The sequence below is a fragment of the Belonocnema kinseyi genome, chromosome 6 (genome assembly GCF_010883055.1).
Source record: "Belonocnema kinseyi isolate 2016_QV_RU_SX_M_011 chromosome 6, B_treatae_v1, whole genome shotgun sequence".
Taxonomy (NCBI): domain Eukaryota; kingdom Metazoa; phylum Arthropoda; class Insecta; order Hymenoptera; family Cynipidae; genus Belonocnema; species Belonocnema kinseyi.
Genome location: NC_046662.1, coordinates 88,075,938 through 88,091,056, shown reverse-complemented (window position 1 = coordinate 88,091,056; position 15,119 = coordinate 88,075,938). Strand labels below are relative to the sequence as shown.

The 15,119-nt window shown below is 29.2% G+C and overlaps 1 protein-coding gene across 7 annotated transcripts in view; it reads left to right on the top strand.

Annotated features, from left to right (window-relative positions):
- LOC117174951 (LIM domain-binding protein 2) overlaps positions 1-15,119 on the top strand; it is a 244,913-nt gene that overhangs the window by 219,539 nt on the left and 10,255 nt on the right. For 4 of the 7 annotated variants that reach the window (XM_033364419.1, XM_033364418.1, XM_033364416.1 and 1 more), the window contains 4 exons: positions 5,144-5,246; positions 8,819-8,991; positions 9,474-9,704; positions 12,157-12,289. In XM_033364419.1, coding sequence (XP_033220310.1) covers positions 5,144-5,246; positions 8,819-8,991; positions 9,474-9,704; positions 12,157-12,289 — 640 coding nt within the window. The remainder of the gene's footprint in view (positions 1-5,143; positions 5,247-8,818; positions 8,992-9,473; positions 9,705-12,156; positions 12,290-15,119) is intronic. The other 3 variants (XM_033364417.1, XM_033364415.1, XM_033364414.1) reach the window with 3 other exon arrangements.

Here is a 15,119-nt window from a genome sequence, read left to right as displayed (position 1 = left end):
TATTTTCTTTTAAGTTGAAATCTGCTGCTCCTCCAGTTCTTCTGAAGTGAGAGCCATGCGATTTATGCAATCAATCGGGACGCTTTTAGTACAAATGATGTAATAAAGTCAACGTGCAACACGTTTCTCTTTCATTATCACGTACTGATCAAACAGGGCGCAGATTAAATCAGAGTCCACTTTTTTCGGATTCAATCCGTAGGACGGTGGTTAGTAAAAAAAGCTTTCGAAGTCCACATCTCTCCCTCCCCCCTTTTTTACTGGCTTTCATTCATATTCTGATCAGTTTTGTCAGATTTCTGGTTTATTTTGATTTTGTTTATAAATGTAGTGAAATTAATTTTAAAAAACATGAAAATATTGAATGCCAATGGAAATGTTTTTGATGCAAAAAGAAATGTGAAACAAGGTGGAAAGAGTTAATCTGTGAACATTGCCTACTATTCATAGCCTCGTATGATATAGGATTAAACTTCTCTGCACACATTGCTTAAAATTAAGGAAAAATTTATATGTGTAACATCTTGTTAAACCCTACTAAATCTACATTCTCACAATTTTACAGGAGATATAAAAACGATACAAAAAAATTATAAGATTTCAAAGCAGATTCATAAATTTTGATAAGTTTTAGGTTACGGTTTGGTTTTACAATGAAAATTGGTATTTCAATACAAAAGTCATTATAATTTGAACAAAATTTAGAATCCCTAAATAATTTTGGATTATGATAATGTTTTTCGTTGAAAATTGGTATTTTTAATTGAAAAAACAAAGATATACCGGAAATATCGATATAGATTTCAAAGGTGATCAACATTTTTCGAATAATTTAAGGTTATGTTAACATTTTTCGCCGTAAATGGGTTATTTTAAACAAAAAACATTTGGCTTTAATAATTAAACATACAATTTTGACCACCTTTAAGTGTTTAGTCTTTTTCGTCGGGAATTGTTATTTTGTAACAAAAATACAATCGTTTAATTTTCTATACAAAAATATTATATATTGCATAAATAATATATCAATTATCAAAAATATTGTCTTATTATTACATGAGACGATACAAATAATGATTGTGCGCTACGCGCGAGGGTTTCTTTTCTAGTTTAATATAATTTGTGGTTTCTTATAAAAGAATTGAATTTATTGATTTTTATTCATTACGCTGGTATTTTTGAAAGGAAATAAATTCCACCTTTTTTCGAAGAAAAGTTCCCCTATTTTCGTTAAAATTGAACTGCTGAACCAGTGTGATCCCTGAGTGTATGAAATGGCTTCCCTTCTTCATTTCAATCGTGATTTTTTCACTTCCATGTTCGAGCAATAAGGGATAGTTCTCACGTCAGGATAATTAATTAATAATTAAAAACGTAAACATGAAAAAGGAACACATACTTATTGTTTAGTATGATTGATTATGTTCTTAAAAAGGTCTCCATGCTTAAGAAATTAAAAAAATGAACTCAGGAATGATTTCATTTCAGAATTGATTGAATTATTAATCCAGGAAGGTTTTTTTCTTCTTCAGAGATTGCAAAGAAAGTTATTGATTCTCAGGTGCGACTAAAAGCTAAATTATGAGACAAACAGAACGCAAATGATCATGAGTGCGCGTAAGATGCATGCTCTAAGATATAAGACTTTGGTCCCGGTTGTTCGTGACTGTTCGAACGTGCGAAAACCAGTTGTCTGACTACTCCGCGCGTCGACTGTGTGGGAACGACTACCGGGAGGATGCGTAAGAACTACCTCTCGTCGTGCCTACAAATCTCGCCACCTTGGAACTCTGATGGGCCCAAAAAAATGACCTTTAAAAAAAATTAAAAACAGAGAAAAGTCGAAAAGAGAAAAAAGGGCGCGCGAAAATAACGAGGACAGGCCCCGCGGCAAAATGCATAATTGAATGAAAACACGGTGAACAGCGCCAGGGGGTAGTTCTTTCTAAAAGGAGGTGGGGATGGGTGGAATGCTATAATTTCAAGCCAGACAGTCATGCGTTATTCAACTCTTGAGTACAACGCTCTCCGACCCTTTTCGTCCTTCACCGTGACCAATGCTCTTTTCGCTCTACACTCTACAATTTCATGTATATTGCACCTCTAACAACCCTCTTGTACCGCTTGTAATCTCAATCCCACTGCTCAAGTCGTATTGACACGTTGTTGTGATTATCGTCGACCGAGTTTCGAGATTTTTTTTTCCTTTTACTAAACTAGTTCGGCAAAATGCTATAAATCAGTGTGGCCGCTGAACCGGGAAACTGGAAAATGACCGGGAATTTTTTTGTTGGCCGGGAATTTTAAAAATATTGTTAAAAAACATTTTAAAAATTGATCAATGGGGATTAGTTGAAATATTTCTATTGTTGGATTAATTTAAATAATTCCGTGCTTTGTGAAAGTCGTAAAGTTGAAAAAAAATTTCACTAAGGAACTTCAATAATAATTTTCAAATTTGTTGGCATGCACTTATTAATATTTTTCGAAACTACAGTTTTAAAGAAATCATTTTATTAACCGAGATTTTCAATCAAGGAACAAGCAAATTAATTTCAAATCAGGAAGGTTCCAATACTTCAAGGCCAGAATTTTAAAAAATTCAATTTTTTCTTTAAACTTTGTTAGTTTTTTGCATAATTTAGATATGCCCATGTTCTTTCCAGACTGGCGAACTTTATCTACTGTCCTTTTTCAAAATCGGTCGGAAAACTTGATAACAGTTTAAAATTAACAAAATGGGGTCGATTTGTTTGAAGAGAAAAAGACTATTAAAAAAAACACTTGTACTGTTTGCCAATTTTTGTATGTTTATTTTAAAAGGAACATAATCCTGTGAGTTTTATGCGTGAACACATGTTCCTTATAATAATTTATATTATTTTACATATCGTTTACGATAAAAATTTGAACATTCAATATTTAGGGAAAACAAAAATAATTCACCCTCCAGAAATCGGTTTGCTTGCATAAAAACTCAAACTTCTTGTTTATTTTATTTATATGTCTCATTATTATTATTATTATTATTATTATTATTATTATTTCTCTTATTATTATAACATTACTATAAGAAAAATTAACTCAAAAATGTTGATCAAAAATGGTTTTATTCAATTTATATTGATTTTATAAAATATTCTAAATAAATATAATTCTGACTTGTAACAGGAAAACTTTGGAAATAACTGTAATCGTGTCTTGAAATAGAGAATTTCCGTAAAGAATTGTAATTTTGACTTGAATAGAGAATATCTGCAAAGAATGAACATTCTTTCTTTGGAAGAAGGAATTTCGGTAAATGATTATAATTTAGACTTTAGGAAACGTAATTTTCGTAAGGAATGTTTGGGTAAGAGAATTTTTGACATAGAACGAGAATTATGGAAAATAATTTTTATTCTGATTTATAAGAAGGTAATGAAAAAATTTCTGTTCAAATACAAAATTATAAATATTTTACGAAATTCTCCGTTTTAAATCAGAATTACAATTTTTTTAAATCTCCTTATTCAAATCGGACATTTTTTTAATGTTTAGAAATCTCTTAAGGGCATGTGATACTTAGAAAATTGTCGATTTTACCAGTTTTAGATTCTTCCGGCTTTTTTTCTAGAATAATAAATATTTTGTCTTAAAAATTTGGGAAATAATAGCGAACATGCTAACTGACGTCCCCACACACTTTTTTTTGGGCTAATTCAAAAATGTTTTAATTTAGCAAAATGTGATTAATTTGCATAGCGCTTCGGAAATAGTATCGATTTTTTTAGTGTTAGATTCCCCCGACTTTTTTCCTAGGATAAGAAATATTTTGTCTTCAAAATCTGGGAAATGATAGAGAACATGCTAATGGACGTCCCCACACCCTTTTTTTATGTTTTTTTTTTATCAAAAAATGTTTGATATTACTAACAACGTGCGTGAATATTTCGAGGTTATGTTTGTTACGATTCACCCGAGCGTTACTTCCAAATTACACAATATTTTTGGCCGAAAACATTGAACTTACAAATAAACATAGTAACTAATCTCCCGGAACTAACCTTGTTTGCAGGTAATCAAAAAAGTTTATTTCACAAATAATTTCCAGATTATCGGAAAGGCAGAGATGAAAAACGACGTAACCTCAAAATAATGCATATGCATAAAATTTTTATTTAGCACAATAAATTTTTTTGTTATTATCCCTCAAAAAAGAGTCCGGGGACTTCCGTTATGATATTTTATAGCATCTCCGAAATCAGTTTTTAAAATTTTTCATTTTTGTGGAAAAAAAAACCGGGGAAACTGTAAGTATCACATGCCCTTAAAATCTATAAAAGTCGTTTGAAATCATTACAATTTTTGGAACCTTTTTTAGTTAATTAGAAAAAATTGACAATTACCCGGGAGAAAACTGAGAATTTAAAATCAACCACCGGGTAGACACCCTGTTTTTGTTATTCTTCAACAACTGCACCGTCTCAAATTCTACAGATTTGATCGTATAAAAGTTTCGCGTACCGTGTATTAGAAATTCTTTTAAAGGATTGTAATTGATTGAAACCGATATTTGAGTCAAAAATCAGATGTTGAATTGAATCTATTGACAAGGTTTCCAGGAATCCAGGCTACATTACCTATCTTTAAGGAAAAACTAACTATATTCAAGGCAAAAGTACCTATCCTAAACGATTGAAAAATTTTGTTCGTAAGTTTCCAACCTCTAGATTAATGAAATAATTTGTTGAAACTATAATCTTGAAAAACGTTAATAAATTATTATTTTTGCTTATTAGTTCATGTTTTGTTTCTAAAATTTTGACGAATAATTGTTTAAACTGTAATATTTAAAATATCAATGATCCATCCGTATGAAATATAATAATGTTAATACATTTAATTGATTTGATATATTTCACAAATTTTTACTTTACTACTTATTTTTATAAAACATCTTTTAATTTTGAATTTGAAAAATCGCCTTGAATTAAATAATTTTTGAGACCATAAAAAGGGATTTTGTAAAATTTTTCGTTTAGGTGGTTTCGGCTTGCCACTCTTCAGTTTACTCAAGATATAAAAATGATTCCTTCTATTTTCATTTTATAATCGATTAAATGAGTTACTGTTCTTAACCTCTTGACTTTTTATGTTTCAGGAAAGCGATAACCTATGGTGGGACGCATTCGCGACTGAATTTTTCGAAGACGATGCAACCCTCACACTAGCGTTTTGCCTTGAAGATGGACCGAAGAGATATTGTAAGTCGAATGACGTTTACTGTAAGTCTCACTACACTCATTTTCCACACAATTATTTATTTGTAGTACATAAAATACTAGAACGGCAATAATTAAATAATTCAAAATTCTTCAGTAAAGATTTACATTCTTCAAAATGAAAAAAAGTAATTAGGACAATCATTTTGTCATTATTGCTCTATAAAATTAAATCACTAATTCGAATCTAGAGAGTATTTACAAAAATTGGTCTCAATTAATCTTTTTTTAGTGCTGGAAACATTAGGTGATTATAAATATAATTGATAAAATAATTGCAGACTTCACCCTCCTTCCCCATTTTTTGAAGAATTTCTCTTCGTTCCTGTATTTTTTTATTTTAACTGAATTAATATAACCCATTAAGGAAATTAAACTTTTTTTGGTTAAAAATTTATATTTTTAAGCTTAAAAATTCATCAGTTTTGGTAACATTTTTGTCAGTTTGCTTAAAAAATGCAACTGTTTGGTTGAAAATTCTTAGGTTTTGTTGAAATTTCGTATCTTTGTTGAAAGTCAATCTTCTTAAGTAAAAATTAATCTTTTTGATCAAAAATGAAACTATTTTTGTGGAAAATTGAACAGTTTGGTTGAAAATTTTATTTTTAATTAAATCTTTATATTTACGGGCTGACAATTCAACTGTTTTGTAGAGAATTTCCCGTTTTGGCTTGAAAATTCAATAATTTCGTTGATATTTTTCTTTTTTGACTAACATTTTTTCTTTGTTAAAGATTTAATTCTTGTTAAAAATTTATCTTTTTTGATAAAAAAAAATAATTTTTTTATTTAACCCTTAAACGTTTCCTAAGGTATTCAAAAACGTATACGTTGTTGTTTGAGAATTTATGGATTGATTGGTTTAAAAAATGAATCTATTTTTTGATAATTTACTTTTTGTTTGATGTAAATTTAATCATTTTTATGTGATATTTTTTGATCGAAAATTCAATTCTATTGAACTCAAGGTGGTCTCTACATTAATTTTATTTATCATAATTTTGTGTTATATTATTCCCTTATTTCTGCGAAAGATCACCCTATTTTCTCTGTTTTGAAATCATTTCGTCCTGTAAAGTCTGCAATTAGTGAAATCGTTTAGAAACCATGATTTGCTTTCACATATTTTCGAAAGCTTATATTGATTGGGACGATTCTAATCATTTATTTCAACATTTTCATCAACATTTTCATCAACATTCATTCTCACACTGAAATAATTTCGTATACAATACAATTATACAGGGTGTCGATCACACTTTTCGTGAAATAATTTTTTTCGTTTCGATAATGTAAACTTCAAAAACTTATTAAATTTATGCATTTTGGGAAACTGTAAAAAAAAATCTGCCAGCTACGCGGGCACATTCTCATGCGCGCGGCACGCTTCGCTCGCAAGTTTGAGCACGCCTAAGGCGCGCGACTGCTGGTTCTCGCGCTTCGCGCTCGATGTTGTATTTATCTCGCGCTTTGTGCTCGATCTTTATATTTTCGCACAGTCTTGGGCAAACATGTTAAAGTTAAGACTCAAAACATCCACCACTGTAATTTTGTGATTGTGAATTCTCTTTCGTTAAAAAAGCTTAGCTCGAGAGTTTGAGCGCACCTACAGCACGCGACTGAGGGCAATCGCACTCCGCGCTTAGTCTTTGCATTTTTGCCGCATTTGGGAACAGACCTTTTAAAATCAAAGGTAAACGGACCGACAACTGTAATTTTGTGATTTTGAACTCTCTTTTGTTAAAGCTCTTTTGGCTTTAACGAACACTTTCTCATCACGTATCTCGTGCTTCGCACTCGATTTTGTCCAACCTGTCAACTTTTCTACATTATACACAACACTTTCATATATCAATTATAATACATTTTTATGCAACTCTGCCAGGGATTACTTATTAAAAAATTGCAAAATAAAAAGCAAATTGTATTTATCATGATTATTTTTGTATTTGTTTCTTATTTTGCTGTAAATTGTATTCTAAGCTGATCTTTAACTGTGTAATTTCGATAAATGTATATCATTACAATTCAGAATATGCATAAAAATTTAATCATACTAATTCTTATTTCCTTGTTTTTATAATTTTTTTATTCTTAATGTTGTTTTTTACGATTAAATAAAAACTACTGCGCATCTGCATAGGGTCTAATACAGGAACCTATATAGGAGCCTATGTCCTCTTTCGTCTTGCCTGTGCTTTTTCCAAAAAGTTAATTTTTTAATTTTCAATCTTATGTTTTACGATTAAAAGACAATCTACTCGTCCTATCGAAAAATAATTAACAATAAATTTATCGATCTTTTTAGGCGAACAACTTTTATCTGGTAATGTAAGTTTCTACCTTGTCTCGTTTTTTCAAACAAATTTAATATTTTTATTTTGAATGATATTTTTTACAACTAAAGCAAAAACTACGTGTCCTATCAAAAATTATAGCTCTTTTTTGGATGAACAAGTTTTGTCTTATTTTGAGCTTTTTCATTTTTTTCGTATCTTGCATAGTGTGAACAAAAAATGGAATTTTTGGATTTTTCATTATTTTTGGTACGATCAAATTTGGAGTGTTCAACTTCTCGACCAAATTAAAGAAGTTGTTATCATAGTCCTGTAGGGCTTTCAAAAAGCAAAGTTTTTCTTCTCTTGACTTTTTTTCATACAATGCGTTTTTTGGCTTAAAATTTTCATTTTAGTTTGTTTTTTTTGGATTTTGAAAATGCTCTAACTCTGATCATTTTCTTTTTATAGAAAAAAGTCATGGGGATAAATTGTTTAAGTTTCTGATTACTATGAGCAACCGTACATACAATTTTTAAATCATGAAAAATGTGGTTTGAAACATTTTTGGTACGATCAAATTTGAAATTTTCAACTTTTCGACCAAATTAAAAATGTTTTTATCGTAATCTTCTAGGGCTTTCAAAAAGCAAAGTTTTTCTTCTCCTGACTTTTTTTCATATCATGAGTTGTTTGGCTTGAAATGTTAATTTTAGTTTGTTTTTCTGGATTTTGAAAATGCTATAACTCTAGTAATTTTTGATTTTTCAAAAAAAAGTCATTAGGATAAATTGTTGAACTTTTTGAATTATATGAATAGCAGTACAGAGAATTTTTGAATTTTTAAAAAAGTGGTCTCAAAAATATTCAAAATATGTCCACTTTTTGAATTTTCATCCAAAATGACTTGTTAACGAACTTGACCATTAGTTTAGGACACAAAACGAGTGTACCAAAGGGCAATATAATAGATTAATTTTTTCAAAAATTATCGTGTTCACAGGCAGACATACAGACAGAGACATTCGTAAAAACCTGTTTTTCGGATTCAGGGGGTCTCAAAACGTGTACATTTGACAAAAACTGGGGGGGGGGGGTCAAGTTTTACACAATTTTATCAAATTTTACACCTTCCTTGATGAATATGTAAAAAAGATTTTTTAATGAATTGGAAAATGGAATATTGAAATCTTAATCGACACCCTGCATAAATTTCACCATTTCACCTCTCCTTTTGTACTTACAAACGATTTATAACATTTCGTTATTCTATTTCAGCTATAGGAAGGACGCTAATACCTAGGTATTTTCGCTCGATATTTGAGGGTGGAGTGACGGAACTTTACTATAATATGAAGCATCCAAAGGAATCGTTTCACAATACGAGTATAACATTAGACTGTGATCACTGCGTTATGGTCACGCATCATGCGAAACCGATGTTCACGAAGGTGAGTTTGATTCTTCATTTAAACTTGAAGACCATAATATTAACATTCACCGATTTTATCCTTCTTAAAAATCTACACTCGCCAAATCACAAATTTCGCGAATTGATAGTCAAATTATACTAATCGTTTCGAAATGTTTCTACTAATTTAAATTTAGAGGGTATACGCCGGTTGAGTAGCTACGGCAGGGTCACATCATTTGGAACAAATGGGAACCAAAATTTTAATTTTAATTCAATACCAACAAGAAATTTTATACTTAAAAAATTAATTTTACAAATTAGAATGGTATTTTTGATTAAAATTGTGACTCATTGTTCTTTTTCAATAATTAACGCTGTTGTCAAGGTTGAGGAGTTGCCCTGCATTATGTTTAATGAATTTACATTGTTATCCCGATTATTTTGTAAACTACTTATCATTTTGATTAAGTTTTTAATATTTTCATTTAATCGGTTCATAACTAACGATGAGGTATACAGCCTGCTGTCCCGTTTCAGGTGTGTACGGAGGGTAGGCTAATTCTTGAATTCACCTTTGACGATCTCATGAGGATAAAGTCGTGGCATATGACCGTGAGGCAGCATCGAGAATTCGTACCGAGATCTGTTGTTGGAATGCATTCTACGCAGCAGGACCCAGCGTTATTAGAACAAATTAGTAAAAACATCACGAGGCAAGGGATAACTAATTCCACCCTCAATTACCTTAGGGTAAGTTCATCAACCATTCATGCATGTCACCTTAAAGTCCTTCCTTGAATGAAAAAAAAACGTTTTCCAATCTTTCGCGTAGTACTTCTATCTCTCGTTTACAGAAAAAAAACTTCCATTTTTTTATCCTACAGGAAACGTATAGTTTGAGTGGTCATTGGCCCTCTGAACAATACAAAAATTTATAGCAGCGTTTCAGTTTCTTCACTTTATCTAGGCCTAAGTCGTGTTCATGTTCGCGAAAGTAGAAAGAATCCGGGTTACGATCCACCTTCTTTCGATCCCTCAGCGCTTTCACCAGTCCTCTCTTACTATAGGGTTCTCGGATCGTGCGACTTTTTGGCTCTTTTCGACTTGCTTGAAAAAATACGACTAATTGACTTTTTCCTGTTCTTCTCAGAAGTTTGCTATACGTAGTTTCAATTTTAATCGCAATGAAACTTTTAAAATTGAACAATTTTTCATTAAAGCTTCATATTTTGAAAACTTTTGATCAGGAGCGTTTAAAATTGAAAAATTTATAATTTGGTTAATCCATATTCATAAGTTTGATTTTTTTTAGAAAAAGTACTATCCATCCGCACCTTATAACTAATCTGCTCGCTCCTATAGCCTAACCTTCCTCGCTGCGCCTCGCCAAGTTTCATTTTTTTTATATTGTAAGCCTTAGCAAATCTTTTAAAAGAATTCTATGCTTTTTCCCTTGTTTTAAAAAAACTTCCCCCTTATTCTGGTTTTTGCGCGCAAATGCGAACTAGATTAAGAGAACCCAATAATAAAATCCAATTCTTTTTTATTTAATGTTCATTCTTAAAGATTTTATTATTTTGTAGGTAGTTTAATTATTTTATTGAAAATCCATCTTATTCGGTCGAAAATTTAAGCATATTGTTGACCATTCGCCTTTTTGGAGAGAAAATTCATCCTTCCGTATTTCAAATTCCTCTTATGATATAAAAGTCATACTTTTTGGTTGAACATTCATCTTTGATGGTTGAAATGAACTTTTTTTGTTAAAAATTGAACTTTTCTTTAAAAAATCTGTCTTTTTGGAATGAAAATTCAATTATTTTGTCAAAAGTTAATCTATTTTGTAGAAAATTCGTTATCTCTTGTGATGAAAGTTTGGTTGTAAATGAAACTGTTTAGGTTAAAAATTAATTATTAAAAAAAATTCAACTTTCTTGGTTAAAAACGATCTATTTGTTCAAATTTAATTTTTCAGGTTGATAATTGAACCATCTTAATAAAAATTAGGTTTTACGCCTTGAAAATTAAATTATTTTGTTCAAAAGTCATCTTGTTTCGGTCGAAAATTTAAAAATCTGTTTGAAAATTTGTTATTTGAATAAAAAATTTATACTTCTGGATTTAAAATTATTCTTTTTTGATTGAAAATGAACTTTTCTGTTAAAAATTGAAGTGCCTTCTAAAAAATTTGTTTTTTTTTACATGAAGATTCAATTCTAAAAATTCAACTTTAATTAATGTAATCTCTTTTGTTTGAAAATTCAACCATTTGTTGGAACATTGATCTTTGCAGGCTGAAAATTCAATTATTTCATAGAAAATCCATCTTTCTTGGTTTTAAACGGACGAAAAATGAATGGCTTCGAAAATAGTTCAACAAAAAAGTTGTACTATTTTCTAAACCATTCGACTTCTTAAAATCTAAACTTTAAAACTCAATGCTTTTGTTAACAATTCGTCTTTGGGTTGAGAATTATGAGTTTAGTGTCTCTATTACAATTTTTTATTTAAGATTGAATAGTAATCTCTTTTACCAGGAATAATTTGATGCAAAATAAGCAAAAAAAGATTCACCATGAAAAAAAGTTTTTTATTGTTGTCGAAAATCGTTTTAGGATAAACTCCAAGAATTTTGTATTTGATCAAAAAGTCTTTCTGTAAAATTGTAGATCTTAGTTTTTTTTACTAATTAGGTAAAATTCTTTTATATTTTGCACAGATCCCTCAATCACATCAATACCATTATCCCAATTTCTGTTTATTTCAGTAAAATCCATTACTTAACAAAAAAATAATTCAAGTGGACAAGTTTAACAGTTACGAAAGAAATATTTTAATCTAAAATTCAGAATCCTTCAAGCATAATGACAACTGTTTAAAATTGTTTTAAATTTAATGTTTATTTTGATTGTGCAAAGAGCATTTGACAAACAATGAGAATGTGATACTCTTTTTTTCCCTAAAGAAATAAATGTATTATTTCAGTCATTCAGTGTCTGATGCTGCTTTTATATTATCTTTAAAAAAATTCGCAATTCCATACGACTTTCTTTGTCATTTTATCCGACTTTTTTAAAGCCTTATTATAGTCGATACGAGCCCCGTATTAATATAATGTTTTGTTTAAATCGAACCCGTTTAGAATCTAAAGAGAATTTGAGAAGAGTTTAGGAAGTTAATGAATTTTATTTGTTATTTTCAGTTATGCGTGATTCTAGAACCAATGCAAGAGCTTATGTCGAGGCACAAAGCGTACGCATTATCGCCGCGAGATTGCCTGAAGACGACCCTGTTCCAGAAGTGGCAGAGGATGGTTGCCCCGCCGGGTAAGAGAGGTAGACGGACAGTTGCTTTACATGAGAACCACCAGCCAGTGGAGCCAGTCAGCAAGCCGGTCTGCTACGGTTTCCATTCGCGAATCAATTTTAAAGATATCGATTTTTTATTCGACCTTCCCTTTTTAGTCCGCAAACTTGCTCGCGCCATTTGGTTCCAACGCTGCTTTGTCGGTTTCTAAAAATGGTACCGGTGCCGCCAAATGCCAAATAATAAAAAAATAGACACAACTCCTCCAATTTCCAAGCCTAGAAAATCAAAAGTTGCCCCAGAAAGGTTGATACAGTGTTCGATGATTTTTAATAAAAGACCAAAATTCCGTTCCTTTTATGTATAATTAATTATCTTTAAGAATCCATAAAGTACGTTATCACTCAAAGTAACGTTACATGTATATTAACCGGTTAGAATTTAGAGAAATTAATTTTTTTCTTCACAAATTTATGTTTTTAGTTGAAAATTAAACGTTTTGGTTGAGAATTCTTGAATTTTATTAAAAATTTGTCTGTTTTATAGTAAATTAATCTTTTTGTTCAAGAATTCATTTTGTTTCAGTTGAAACTTCCGCTTCCTTGTTAAGAACTCTTGAATTTTGTTAAAAATTCATTTTTTTTCGGTGGAAAGTTAAGCTTTTTGTTTATAAATGCATATTTACAAAAAACTTAACAACTAGGTTTAAAAGTTTTTTGTTTTAATTGAAAATTCGTCTTTTTTATAGTAAATTAATCTTTTTGATGAACAAATCATCTCTTTTAGTTCAAAATTCAAATTTTTGGTTGTGAATTCTTTAATTTTATTAAAAATTCGTCTTTTTGGTATTAAATTAATCTTTTGGATTAAAAGTTTATCTCTTTAAGTTCAAATTCAACTTTTTGTTTGAAAATTCTTGAATTTTGTTAAAAATTCGTTTTTTTCTGTAGAAAATGAATCTTTTTGTTTAAAAAGGCATAGTTAAACAAAAATTTAACCACTAGGCTTCAAACTTACTACATTCTTGAAAAGTGAAAGAAAATGTCTCTTAAAAATTGAATTTTTTGGTTACGAATTCTTGAATTTTATTGAAAATTCGCCTTTTTTTTAGTAAATTAATCTTTTTCATTAAAAATTCATCGCTTTTAGTTTAAAATTCAATTTTTCTTTGAGAATTCTTGAATTTGGTTCAAAATTCGGTTTTTTCGGTAAAAAATTAATCTTCGTTTGAAAATTCATATTAAAAAAAATCAACACCTAGATTTCAAAGTTGAACTAATTTCTTAAAAATTAAAAACAAAAATATTTCTTAAAAATTCATCGCTTTTAGTTGAAAATTCAATTTTTGTTTGAGAATTCTTGAATTTTTTTAAAAATTCGTTTTTTTGGTAAAAAATGAATCTTGTTTAAAAATTCATATTTAAAAAAAAAGTCAACAACTAGGTTTTAAAGTTGAAATACTTTCTTCAAAAGTAGAAAAAAAATCATTCTTTAAAATTCAACTTTTTTCTTGAGAATTCTTGAATTTTATTAAAAAATTGTTGTTTTCTTTCGGTAAAAATTAATGTTTGTTCAAAAATTAATATTTAAAAAAAAATTAACAACTAGGTTTTAAAGTTGAACTACATTCTTAAAAAGTAAAAAAAAATTCTCTCTTAAAAATTCCACTTTTTGATTGAGAATTCTTGAATTTTATTGAAAATTTGTTTTTTTTTGTTAGTAAATTAATCTTTTGGTCAAAAAATTCATATTTCTTAGTTGAAATTTCAACTTTTTGTTTGAGAATTCTTGAATTTTTTTGAAAATTCTTTTTCTTTTGGTAAAAAATTAATCTTTATTTAAAAACTTACATTTAAAAAAATTAACAACTAGGTTAAAGTTGAACTACTTTCTTAAAAAGTTGAACAAATTCTTTCTTGAAAATTGGTTTTTTTTTTAGTTGTAAATTCAACTTTTTTTATTGAGATTTCTTCAATTTTATTGAAAATTTGTCTTTTTGGTAGTAAATTAATCTTATTGATTAAAAATTCATATTTTTTAGTTGAAATTTCAACTTTTTGGTTGAGAATTCTTTAATTCTGTAAAAAGCCGTTTTTTCGGTAGAATATTTGGTTTTGTTTTAAAAATTCTTAATTAAGAATTCATCTCTTTCGTTGGAAATTGTACTGTTTTGTTAAAAATGCCTTTTTTTTTGTTAAAAATTTACTTTGGTAATTGAAGATTAATCTATTCCATTTTCTGTCGAAAGTGGTTATTTTTTAGGTAAAAATTTAACTTTTTATTAAAATTGAACTTGTTTGTTAAAAATTTGTTTGTAAAAATTTTAAATAATTTAATTTAGTTGAAAATTAAACTTTCGGGTTGAAATTTCTTGCATTTTTTTTTGGTATTTCGTATTTTTTGGTATACATTAAACTTTTTCATATCAAAATTTCATATTTTTCTCTTATAATTCAACTGTTTTGTATAGAATGTTTATCATTTTGTCTTGGAAGTTTAATAATTCATTTTGAAAAATCAATTATTTGTTAGAAAATTCGTTTTTTTTTATAATTTCAAATTATTTAAAAAAATTAAAAGTCTAAATATCTCATTTTTTGTTAAAAGTGTACATGTTTTTAGTTTAAAAATGCAATGATATTCGGATTAACTGTCACATAAAATTCAATTGGGCCGAAGTTTATAACTCACCACGCGGTCTCGTAGACAATCTAGGCATATAGGCAACTTGACTCGTTATAAACACACACAAAGTCCAGTACAATCGGAAAATCAGGTTTTACCTAGAGGCTGCGTTATTTTCCGGGTAGGGGGTCATAATCAAATCAAAGGTTGTCAACAATGGTGGTGGTGGGGGGG